Below are 13761 nucleotides of genomic sequence, written 5' to 3'. Positions count from 1 at the left end.
AAATGCAGAGTTACATAAATTTAAATACCTTTCTTCACAACATAAAGTATCAAGATTTTAGAATGTTCATACATATTACGACTCTCTGATAAGAGTTTTTTTTTTTTTTTTTTGTCTTTTTGCCATTTCTTGGGCCACTCTCACGGCATATGGAGGTTCCCAGGCTAGGGGTCAAATCGGAGCTGTAGCTGCTGGCCTACGCCAGAGCCACAGCAATGTGGGATCCAAGCCGCGTCTGCAACCTACACCACAGCTCAAGGCAACGCCGGATCCTTAACCCACTGAGCAAGGCCGGGGATCAAACCCACAACCTCATGGTTCCTCGTCAGATTTGTTAACCACTGCGCCACAACAGGAACTCCAAGTATATTTCTATATGCAATATTCCTGAAACATATTTGACCATATTATATAGCACTTTTTCACAAGGATTTGAGAGTCCCATGTTTCACAGCATGATTTGGGACAAGTAGATTAGTCCTGAAAAACTTGATAGTGCTAACCAAGATCCTTGGGCGGGATGGGGGATGGAAAAGAAAGCCCTGATGTGTCACACTTCCTCATTTCCACAGTGTAAACACCGTTGCTCCTTGGTATCCACCACAGGGAATTTTTTCCAGGATCCCCCACAGGTGTCAAAATCCAATGATGCTTAACTCCTTTACATAAAATGACATTTTTGCATATAACCTATGTACATTTTCCCATATACTTCAAATCATCTCTATATTATTTATAATAATACAATGTAAATGTTATGTAAATAGTTGTAAATATAAGTACTATGTTAACACTTATCAGCTCATGGAAAATTCAAGCTTTGCTTTTTGGAAATTTCTGCAATTTTTTTTCTAATATTTTTGATTCACAGTTAGTTAATCCACACATGCAGAACCTGTGGATACAGAGAGCCTACTGTACTCCCACAGCCAATTTCAGGCTGCTGTATGGAATGGCCTTCATAAAATAGTATGAGCCAGCTCCAGCAAACTACTTAGCTAACTCCACTACTTAACTAACTCCAAACACAAAGTATTAGCATTAGCCAATATCCTAAAATTTAAAGTCTACAGTAAGATGTTAATCTACAAATAAGAAGCAGTACTTTCATGTCATAAATTTCAAGTATATCTCAATAAAGATCATTTTCTAGCTCCTTATGCTTACAACTAGGAAAATATGATAAACTCTTAGAATGCCACAGTGCAAAATACAACAAATTTAAAAGCTCCTATAAGCCAATTTATAAAAAATAAGCTATTTATCTAGTACAAGCTATAGGATACAGTTCAAAAGAGAGGTCTGGGTAACTGGGTTTGGATCTCACTTACCAATAATTCGGCAGCATTCCTGTTTTAGAACAGTGGTCCACAAACTTTTTTGACTCTACATCTCTATTGTAAAAGTGTTTTAAGACACTCTTTAATATATATCCATTCGTTAATTTGTAATTTATAAATTTAATTTATAAATTATATACATGTATATCATAAAATGTATATCAAACTAACTTTTAAAAGGATGAGATAAAAAATAAATGGAATTAGGTTTGTCTTAATGACATTTTGCAACTCTTAGGTTCTAACAGTTTGGTTTCTGTATCATATTGAATCATGGGCACCTTAGCATACACACATTCCATTATGGATTGTGTTCTCTTCTCTTAGAGCTTAAATTCAGAAGAAAAGAATCTGAGGAGCAAGGATTTTATAGATAACAAACTGGAGCAGGGGACTGGAGAAGAGCTGGGATTTAGGAAAAAAAGTCAATGAGATTGGTTAGAAGGTGCAGAATGCATTCAGAAAATTCTTATACTTATTCTATTAGTTTCCTATGAAACTAGTAAATTAGCTATCTGCTTCCAAAATACAATGGTGGAATAAGCATAGGATAAAAGCTATTGGCACACTCATTCCAAATGGGAGAAAATGGAAGAAAGTGGTCACAGTCCTATGCAATTTCAAATTCCGGCAGCGCAAACTGCACTAGTTTCAAGGCCCAGGAATGATCCTCTGTAGCTTAAAACTTCATCTTCTGAGTTTGCAGCTCCAACCTCTGCACTCATGACTCTGGCTTTTACACCTGTAACTCTAGCCTATGCACCTGGTCCTTGGCTTCTAGGAACATGGTTCCCACCTTTAAGTCATTCTTCCTTTTCCTTGAATGGTAGCATATGTCTGCAGCTGAAGAGTTTGATCAGCCTGTTTCTACCTAGAGAATTTTGGGAGTATGATTTCTTTTATTTCATCTTGTTTCTATCCATTTCAGTTCAGTCTGGGAGTATTTCTGCTGATTTAACATTTTCAAAACTCTTTTGAGTTTCCTGCGCACGATACAGGGGACCTGTGCCAACAGTCAAGATGGTCCTCCAATCTTTCCTGGATATTCTCATCTCTACTCTTGGCTTCTACTCTGATAGCTGAATGGATCCATGAATCGCAAACCTAATGTCCTTTAACACTAGCAAAAGCTGTCCAGCCACACTCTTAAACCTTCCCTCCATAGGAGGCTTTTCCTAAGAATGACTTTCTAAATTTTACCATCTTTTGCAATCTGGATAGACTGAGAATTGCTCAAATCATCTTTCTCTGTTTTAGCAGTTATTCTCTCCATTCAACTCTTTCCTCTCAAACTTTATTATAAGAAGCAAGAACAAACTAGTTTAGACCTTCAAAACTTTATTTCCAAATCTCAACTAAATATCATTGCTTACAGATTATGCTTTTCACACAACTGTAGCACACAATTCAGCTAAGTTCTCTGCCACTATATAACTAAATCACCTTTCTTCCAGTTTCCAATACCATATTCCTCATTTCCTTCTGAGACCTCACTGGCACCTCTTATGTTCATAGTTATGTATATATTATCTAAGACCATACAGGCTTTCTCTACTATGCAAAAGTATTTGGTAATAATATATGAAAATCTGTATATATGTATACATATATGTGTACACATACACAAAATATCATAATGGACCCCAGTGATCTATCTCACCTGATAAATTGTTAATCATTCATTCATTCACATAGTATCTATTGACTGTCTACTGTGTAGTAGGTGTTTGAGATATAACAGCAATCAAAAAAGAAAAAAAATCCCTGTACTTGGCATCTTATATTCTTTGAATCATGAGGGGAAGCCAAGGGCAGAGAAGAATAAACATAATGAATAAGAAAATTATAAAACAGGATGAATGCAGGGGGCGGGAGAAAAATAGAAGGAAGTATTGCAATTTTAAGCAGGGTAGATAGTCCTCATTGACAACGTAACTTGTGAGAAAATACTTTGAGCAAAGCAGATAAGGCAGTCGGGCACCTGAGGAAAAAGATTTTAGGCACAGAGAAAAGTTAGTTTTAAACCAGACAATACCTGGCTTGTTCAAGGAAAGAGTACAATGAACAAAGGAGAGAACAGTAAGTGCTCAAGTCAAAACAAATTGGATGTGAGGGAGACAGATAATCTTTGAGGGTCTCATAGGCCATTTGAGGAAGTCACAGTAAGGTTTTGAACACAGGAGAATCACAATTTGAGTTCAGTATTATAGCCCCAAAAAATGTTTTATGGAAGACATTTCAAGGCATGTATTCAAAATGAGAAAAATATCCCCTGAATATCACTAATGGCTTATAATCAAAGCCTCCTTTGTTCTATTTCCAAACTACCTCATTCAGGCTTTAAGGGGTACATGCCAAGTTAAACATCCTGAGATTTAGTGGTTCATGCAAATATATACTTCATCATTCATACTGCTTCTCAACCTTCATTTTTAATCCATTCTAATGAGTTATTTTCACATGAAGTCTTTCTCACCTTGCTTACTATGGCCACTACTCCCTAAGTCTTTTCCTTACTGAACTGTGGGAACGGTACCTGTATTTCTCTATTTCACTTTCAGGTACATTTGTGGCTTGTCTAAGACTAGGTCAGTGTTGTTAAAGAACTTCCAACAATTAGATTCTTAAATGGGTGCAAAAGGTACTTTGCATAGCACAAGATAGTGTGTTATTTCAAAATTCTTATTTTTTATACGTAATTAAACTCGATTTTTTTTTTTTTTTGTCTTCTTAGAGCTGCATCAAGGCATATGGAGGTTCCCAGGCTAGGGGTTAAATCGGAGCTATAGCTTCTGGCCTACACCACAGCCTCAGCGACTCAGGATTTTGAGCAGAGTCTGCGACCTACACCGCAGCTCACGGCAACGCCGGATCCTTAACCCACTGAGCAAGGGCAGGGATCGAACCTGAGTCCTCATGGATGCTAGTCATCTTCATTAACCACTGAGCCATGATGGGACTTCCTCGACTCTCATTTTTAATGCAACTAACAGGGCTTTCTGATAATGTACTGATTTTCCCATAAGTTTGATATTTTACTACAAGAACTATGAATAATTTGAAATCTGGCGATGTTGTAGCCATTAATGAAAATGCCACAAGTCTGCAATTGATTCCAGAGATATCTATTCCTATGCAGTTCTCTCTCCATAAATACACACTCTTCCCACAACTCTACAACCCCTCAAGAGTTTTTGTTTGGTTTTATTCTCTAAGAGGAGGAACCCAGAGAGAAAGGAATCAATGTTTATTTTAAAAGCTACATTTAACAGAGTGGACTTTATGAAAAAATTATGTTTCCTGGTTTTCTTCCCATTATCTATCTATCTAATCTACATTTAGAATCTCCAAAATGTTTTTAAAAATAAATTTGGTAACATCTAGGGATAAAAGGCCAGGTCTCAGTATAGTTTATACCAACTCACTAGGACATCTTCAGCCATTCATCAGCTTCTGGTTTCCAACCTCCTTTTACCAACTGCTCAAAATTCGTGATAATGCTACCACCTGCACCTAAAAAAGAGCAATATAAAACAACATCACTTAACCAAACTTACTTTAGAAAATATATGAAATGAAGCCATAATTCTATCTTCTAACTTAAAATTCCAAAAGAATCTCCAAAATATAATTCTTGGGAGGAAGAAAAAAGTTGTCTTCTAACATTTGTGGTATTGAGACAACTGCAATTCTTTCTTTCACCAGCATGGCAACTGTCCAGCGTACAACAACTATAGGCAAAACTGAGGCCTCAGGCACAAAGATGTGGCTAAAGGTTCATTTCTGACCTGAGAAAATAAAATCCTCTGCTTTATCATTTCCTTCTCTGATTTTAGTTTTAGGTGCAGTACACTATAACAATAGATAAAGAAATTGATTCAATTCCAAAACACAAAAGAACAATAAAGGTAGGTTATATAGAGTGAGCATGAGCTCATAATCAATCACATTTACTATTTCTGGTTATTTAGGATGAAAAAAGAAAAAAAAGAGCAATTTTTAAAAATCACATGCACCACATAATCTCTTATGTAAATTTATGGTGGTGGCTATACCTTAATTAATTATGAATCCCTCTGACTATGGCTGTTAATCAAACTCTATATTTTAAGACAGTCAGGCTCAAAATAATGGCTGATGACTAGTACTAGTGAAAAGTGCCAGTTTTGAATTAACTTTTCTGGCCATCAGAAATAAGGCTTCCATCTTCCTAAAGAGACTCTGCTATTAAAGTATGTGGTGGTCCCCATTAATGTAACTAGAGAACTGTTCAGTAGTCGTAGTACACCAACAACAATATTTATGAACAGATATCGTTAATATTACCTCGGGCCCATCCAATAGCTATCATGACTATCCAGCCATTTTTGTAATAGCTATTAGCATGAGTGACTCCACCTACTATTTTCCAAGTTCTGGTCACTTCCTTCATTCCCGCAGCCAAAAGTTGAACAGGTAGGAATGAGTAGCCCTGGGAAACTAGGTCATAAGGGCAAAAAAATGTAATATACCTGAAATTAAAATTTAAATATTTTATTATGAGTGGAACAAGAAGAACAGAAATAAAAATCCAGCGTATTAGCAATAACAATTTGATAAAACACAACAAATGGAATTACCATATAAACACGGAATATAACTGCAAGATTGGGTAAAAGCAATTTTTTAAAATCATGTGAAGCAAATATAATGAAACTGCCCAAAAGTCTTAATCAAAGGGAATGCAAATTTTGTACTTCTGAATACTCTATGTATGCAAAAAATATTCACTGAGTTTTTAATTTGTGCCTACACTACTCTAGAAGCTAAGTGCTGAATCCACTAACAAAATTAAGCAAATAAATCATTTCTGCTTTGGGACTTCTCTAGCTAGAATGTTTTCCTCTTTGGAAAAGGAATTAGAAAAGGGCCCTTGGGAGTTCCCATTGTGGCTCAGTGGTTAATAAACCCAACTAGTATCCATGAGGACACAGGTTCAATCCTTGGCCCCTCTCAGTTAGTTAAGGATCTGGTGTTGCTATGAGCTGTGGTGTAGGTCGCAGACTCAGCTTGTATCCCACATTGCTGTGGCTATGGTGTAGGCTGGCAGCTACAGCTGATTCAACCCCTCTAGCCTGGGAACCTCCGTATGCCTTTGTGCAGCCATAAAAAGACAAAAGACTAAAAAAAAAAAAGAAAAGAAAAGGGTCCTTGGTAGCTGAGAAAGGGGCTGCATTTCGGCCTCACTTAACATCTTCAACTGTGCCCCTTTGTGCATAAACTGCAACCTATACAAGGGAAGGTCACAGCGCTCTTAGATTTGTGTTAAGGAAAAAACATATTTCCAAATGGCTGAAAGAATATGAAGCTTGTTCTTTAATTTAGACAAGTAAACTTAAGTTTTAACCAATTAAATTGTGATAATAGTTTAAGAATAATTCACTCCTCCTCAGGTGAATTATTTTTGAAGTTTCATTTGTTCTAAGCATCTGTTCAACAATTTAACAGTAGTTTTAATTGGAAAGCACACCACTTCTTCCCCTTTATGTCTAAAACACTCTCTGGCAGACAATTTTATAATTAAAGCAGAACATTTATCTTGGAGCAATAAGGAATGGATTACATGAAAGAAGTATTCTACCTCTTTTAAGAGAACTTGTTAATTTTATTGTAATTCATGGTTCATAAAGTCAGAATTCTCAAAAGGATTCATGGATATGAAAACTGTTTGCCAAAACACTGCTTCAGAAACCCAATACGAGATGCAATAGTTTGTTCAGTCTAAAGCACCCTCTCTTCTTCAAGATTCCACTAAAATACTAACATATACACTGACTTTGGGAGTTTTGTTTTATTTAATACTCTCAGCTCAGACTAAATTCTGACAGCTTTGTTCAGCTGTTCCTATACTTCAACATAGCTCTTTATACATTGTTCTTTATAATACACAAAGGCTGTTATACTCATAGTAAATTGTAATAGTCCATAGATGGCAGGGATCATTCATCTTGTTACCCTCTCACCTAAAAGTAGTCATGAGTTCAATTTATTAGCAGTTAATCTGGAGGAAAAATACAAAATATATCAAATCAAAGAATCAGGTGATAATTAAAGAGATGAGAGAAAGGAATAAATTATCTAAGAGTAGTAAAAATCTTTTCAAAAATGACTGGTATAATATAAAAATTTTGCATATTCATATAATATTTTGAAAGCTTCTATATACTTCTCTCTTTAAATATGGAACAAATTCCTGGGAAGTAGGTTAGGTATTGGGGGAAAAGAGAGTTACACTTATGTAATTTTAAATGTATTTTTAAATAAAATAAAAATATTTTGGTACCCACTGTAAATTAGATTAAGAAAGGGAGATCTGGTTTCAATTTAGCAGTAATATATGCTCAAAATACTCAAACAAATAAACAACAAAACAAAAATAATACAAATTACTATTTTCATTTTCTATACCAAGCTTATCTTCAACATGATTTAAGAGCCTATATGATTATGGAGTTCCCGTCGTGGCGCAGTGCATAACGAATATGACTAGGAACCATGAGGTTGTGGGTTCAATCCCTGGCCTTGCTCAGTGGGTTAAAGATTCGGCATTGCCGTGAGCTATGGTGTAGGTTGCAGACGTGGCTCAGATCCTGCGTCGCTATGGCTGTGGCATAGGCCAGTGGCTACAGCTCTGATTAGACCGCTAGCCTGGGAACCTCCATAAGCCACAGAAGTGGCCCTAGAAAAGGCAAAAAAAAAAAGCCTACATGATTATAAGTATAATCTTGGGCTTTTTATACTCAACTATGTGACATTATGGAATATGGTTGAAAATTTGTGGTTATTGCTAGTTTTAACTAGTAAGTCTTTACTGCACTTAGATATTTCTAAAGTATACCTATAATGTGCTAATATTTTAAACAGAAAACAGTTCTTGTTTCAAATATTAAATAGCCACAGGGCAAAAGAACAATTGTTTGTGTTTAGTAGACTTACAAGTCAACAAATCAGACCAGTTGCTCCCTAAACAGCTATTCCTGCTCTGATTCACAAATGAGCTTTTAAAAGTCCTTTAATGAATCACTCAACCAACACTCATTAAGGAATCATCATGTCCTTCCTGTGTAAAGACCATAACTTCACCTTTAACTAAAACTGTAACATCTAAGGAACTTTTAATTTATAAAGTGCTTCAAGAAAATGTATCAGAAAAGAAGGAATAGAACATAACAGACATGAAATAAAAAGAGAAGGCAATTTAATTTTCATACTTTTTAAGTCACTTAGGTTAATGGAGAGAAAAAAATGACAAAGAACAATACCGAACAACAGAAGCTAGTCTAACAGGATATAAACAGGATGCTAGGCAAGTGAAAGTTAAACCAGTTTAAGTAGGAAAGATGAAATTGGAGTTTAGGTTAATACCAAGAGTTAAGCTTCCATGGTGAGTCACTGAGAACTGTTTTCAGCCTACTATTAATTCTCTTCTGACTACAAAAGACAGTATTACTTAACTATGCCCAAAACAGAACAATAAATTGAATACAAGTCCTATTAGTTTAAGATGACAGCTTACCCTTGGCTCTTATTATTCAAGCAAATTAATAATTCAAACAAAATTCTATGTCTATGCTTTGAAAAAGATCATTTACAGAATAACAGACCTATAAAACTATACTTTTCTTGTATGTTTCTCAAAAAAATGCTATCTCAGTTACACAAACGTGCAATATATAACTGTTACTTGGAAATTAAAAGAAAACAATTTGGGATATAAAAATTAATACACAGAAAAATTACAAAATATTTATTTCCCCCAGAAAGCATCCTCAAAAAGAAAACTCCTATGAAAGGGTACACTGTCTTCTAAACAATACTAAATCATACCACATTCCAAGTTATTGTTTCCCTTTGCGCCAGTAGATGGTGCCATCTCCAGATGTGAACACTATGAGCAATTGTACCAAGCAAAGATGACCTTCCCAATAACTGCATTCACCATACTCCCTTGGTTTTAGCTTGCTACAGTTTAAAGTATTTTACAAACACCACTTTATCTCCCAAATTAAAATCAAATGAAGCAAAGATTACAAATCTGTTCTCAACATTAAAACCTTAAAAAAGGAAAGAGTAAAATATACCATGTCTTTATCCAAGTATTATTTTTTATTTTTAAGGGTCTGTGAGAACAGAAAATTGTCAGTATTTTCCAAGCTCAAAATGATACACACTGCCTAAGTGCAGACTAAAGGACTAGATTAGACTAAGTTTGCATCCTGGCTCTGGCTACTAGATACCTGTGATACCTTGGGCAAGTTATTAACCTTTCATGCTTCAGATCCCTCATCTATTAAATGAAAATACAGAGTACCTATCCCACTAGTTTCTTGTGAAGTTAAATGAGATTATAAATGTAAAGCATTTAGAAAAGCGTCTGGGACGTAGTTAAGAACTACATCAGTGGCTACTACTGTTATTTTGCAATGCCCAACAAAACAATTAGAACAAATAAAAATCCCCTAGAAGAATAAATATAGGTATTAATATAATGGATTATACAGCAATGAGAAGATATGTACTAAAGCTACAAGCAAAACACAGATGAATCTTAGTAACATAATGTTGAGTGAAAAAAAAAAAAAAGTCCTAGAGAACTGCATAGAGTAGGATACCCCATTTTAAAACATGGACATAACCAAATAAAACTAAAAAATCTATTCTTTATATATTCATATATAAGACATACTTTTTTTTTTTTGTCTTTTTGCCATTTCTAGGGCTGCTTCTGCAGCATATGGAGGTTCCCAGGCTAGGGGTTGAATCGGAGCTGTAGTCGCCAGCCTACACCAGAGCCACAGCAATGCGGGATCTGAGCCGCATCTGCAACTTACACCACAGCTCACGGCAACACCAGATCCTTAACCCACTGAGCAAGGCCAGGGATCAAACCCGCAACCTCATGGTTCCTAGTCAGATTCATTAACCACTGAGCCACGACGGGAACTCCAACATACATTTTCTTTTTAAAGGTAAAATTAAACACAAACAGAGTAGAGGTTACCTGTGGGAAAAGTGCAGAGAGATGGGGTGGGGGAGATAAATATATTTAAATTACTGGTAAAGCCCAGTTCTTAGGTTAGGTGCAATACTAGCAGAAATGTAAATTAGTATAACTACTTTGGGAAATGATTCTTCATTATCTGGTAGAGCTTAAGAATCACATTCACTATAACCCAATAAGTCTACTCTTAAGCATACACCAAGAAAAAATCTTGACCATGTACATCATGCTCTTAGCAACACTGTAATGGGAGGGAAAAAAAAAACCCTAGAAACAACTCTCTGTCAACAGAGAAATGGATGAATATATTACAATTCTTTCTGATATGCTAAACAGTAGTGAAAATTAATAAATTACAACTATATACAGTAAGACAACCTCAGGAACAGAGGTTCAACGAAAAAGGTAAGTCACTGAAAAATACATACATATGATCTCATTTATAAAACTTTCAACGATTATATTGCTTAGGAATATAAACACGTGCCAGAATTACATAGAAAAGTAAAGGAATGATAGGTACAAAATTAAGAGTAATGATTACCTCTGAGTAAGAAAGAATGGAGGTGGGATCAAACTAGGGTTGGAGGGTCACACGAGGGAACTCAAAACTAATGGCAAGTGTTTGTAGATGGTGGCAGCAGTAGTTGGAGACTGCGATCTAGTCAAATCGCCACATAAGAACACACAGGGCAACTAGATAGCAAAGCCAAAACCCCATCCACAGCACTTACAACAAAACTATGCAACAAGGTATCCCTTCAAATCCCAAAATGCAAATGAGTAGAGGCAAATCACCAGCATCCACAAGACCTACACTGCTTGGCAGAAAGAAGAAAGCAGCAAGGTGGCAACTAATGGACTTAACAAAACAGCTGCAAAATAGCTAATGGGTATTCACTAGAAAACACAGCAGGCCAATTTGAGAAAAACAACAAAAGCAAGAGAAAATGGAAGGGATTCTGACATATCCAATACCAACTGAGACAAAGGGATGCATAATGAGAAGACCTGAAAGGGTTGGACCAGTGTAGTCCCTGTGAACTTTGAAAATTGATTCATCCAGGCACCACAAAAAGAAGAAACAGCTGGTGTAGAATCAAAACCGTGAAGGATGTATCAACAAAAGAAGGAGAAGGTCCAGATCAAACTAGGGGAGGGGAAAAGACTCAGGAAATCTCAGAAAGCAGGCCATCAGCTTTTGAACACTATATAAAAACAACAGATGCAGCATTCTATAAGGTCAGAAAATCTTCCCTGAATTCTATCTTATCTTGAAAGTTCAAGAAACCTGATTCCACATAAAAATGACCAACATAAAAGTATCAATGTCAAACCCTATACAAATTTTTTCATGACAGGAAAAAAAAAATCCCTACGATGAAAGTACTCAAGAAAATGAGTCCACAAAACAGATCAAAACTGCAACCTCCTATTTCAAAACAAGCTAAAGATATTAAGAAAGTGATACCACACACACACACACACACACACACACACACACACGTGCCTTAAAAGAAATAAAAAGGAAAAAAGAAAACATTTAAAAAAAAAATTTAGAACTTCTAATTTTGTTTTTATTTATTTATTTATTTGTCTTTCTAGGGCCACACCCACAGCATATGGAGGTTCCCAGACTAGGGGTGGAATCAGAGCTGTTGCTGCCGGCCTACACCAGAGCCACAGCAATGCCAGATCTGAACCACATCTGCAACCTACACCACAAGTCACAGCCACGCGGGATCCTTAACCCCCTGGAGTGAGGCCAGGGATCGAACCTGCAACCTCATGGTTCCTAGTTGGATTCATTTCTACTGCGCTACAACAGGAACTCAGGAAAACATCTTTAATTTTAAAATAAGACAGATTAAAAAAGGTTAATTGAAGGCAAAAAAAAAAAAAAAAAGCCAATAGGAGTTCCTGAAGAAAACCAAGGCAAGAGGAGAGTACAAATACTAAAATAATTTTCTCAATTAAAAAACCAAAAAAAAAACTGGAGTTCCCATTGTGGTGCAGTGGAAACGAATCCAAGTAGGAACCATGAGGTTGCAGGTTTGATCCCTGGAGTCACTCAATGGGCAAGGATCCGGCATTGCAGTGAGCTGTGGTGTAGGCTGCAGACGCAGCTCCGATCTGTCATGGTTGTGGCTGTGGCGTAGGCCGGGCGGCTACAGCTCCAATTAGGCACCTAGCCTGGGAACCTCCATATGCCACAGGTGCAGTTCTAAAAAGACAAAAAAAAAGTGTAACTACTAAAAAGAACAGACCACATACCTAAGAATACTGACCCTGTATGACCAATAGTTAGACATATTTAATTTATCAGACTTTAATAAAAAAAAAAAACTTTTAAGCATCTAGAAAAGAAGAATGTGTGACTTATAAGGGAAAGAAAATTAAATGATCCTAAGTTTTTCACCACAATGCTTTATAACACAAGAAAACTGAGTAACATTTAAAACACTCAAAGACAAAGTATGATCTTATACGTAATAAAACTGACATTCAAGTACAAAAGACACAAACATTAACATTCTCAGGGACTACTATTCTAGATGACTTTATTAAAGAAAAAGTTTCAGATAATCAAAACTACCAAAGACAAAGACATAAGGACTGGTGGTAAGCATTAAATATACAGTTAGCTATAAAACTAAGACTGAATGGGGATTAAGTACAGAGGAGTATAGTACATATGACTATTCCATGACAGTGTAGAATAGTAATCCATCTTTAAAACAGGAAGAGAATGAGAAGTGTATGTGTAAAAAATTTATATTTTCAGTAATCATATCAGTGGTGGTATTCATACTTGTTACTCTAAACTACTATATACTGCATGAATGATACAGAATAAATGAACAGTGTTAGAATATCCTAATTCTATCATGTCTTGTATGCTTAAGAAACAAAATTCTTAGTGTGGAAGAAAGAAGATACATATATAATGAAGAAAGGTTAAATAAAAGTTCTATGATCTTGAATTTGAATTAGAAATATCAAAGGAGCTCATGAATTATTATATCCTTATTTTTCCTAGCTCTGCCCACTGAAAAAGCCTAGAAACAATAACCAATTCAGTAATAATGAACATGTCCATTTCTCACTAAAGGAACCTGAATTTCTTACAGAAGAAATGAGTAACTGCAGAAAAAAGTACAAGATGAATCTTATATTGAGTACCAAGACAGCTACTTAAAGTCTTAAGAGACAACCTGAAGAAATTTCCACTGGCCAATGATGAAACAATGTGAGTTTCAATGAGAAAACTGCAATTTATTGAAATCCATAAGATATGTTTATGACCATGAGTTCTTACTAAAAAATAAACAAAAAATCCAAACAAAAAAAATTAAGGAGTTCCCGTTATGGCTCAGTGGT

At 35.7% G+C, this 13761-nt stretch overlaps 1 protein-coding gene across 1 annotated transcript in view; it reads right to left on the bottom strand.

Moving 5' to 3' along the window:
• TMEM38B (transmembrane protein 38B) overlaps positions 1-13761 on the bottom strand; it is a 49987-nt gene that overhangs the window by 15106 nt on the left and 21120 nt on the right. Inside the window, exons 3-4 of the mRNA XM_047768095.1 lie at positions 5667-5851; positions 4766-4853 (exon numbers count right to left, since the gene is read on the bottom strand). Coding sequence (XP_047624051.1) covers positions 4766-4853; positions 5667-5851 — 273 coding nt within the window. The remainder of the gene's footprint in view (positions 1-4765; positions 4854-5666; positions 5852-13761) is intronic.

Source organism: Phacochoerus africanus, chromosome 2 (genome assembly GCF_016906955.1).
Source record: "Phacochoerus africanus isolate WHEZ1 chromosome 2, ROS_Pafr_v1, whole genome shotgun sequence".
In the NCBI taxonomy this organism is placed as follows: domain Eukaryota; kingdom Metazoa; phylum Chordata; class Mammalia; order Artiodactyla; family Suidae; genus Phacochoerus; species Phacochoerus africanus.
This window is presented reverse-complemented; position numbering and strand designations above follow the sequence as displayed.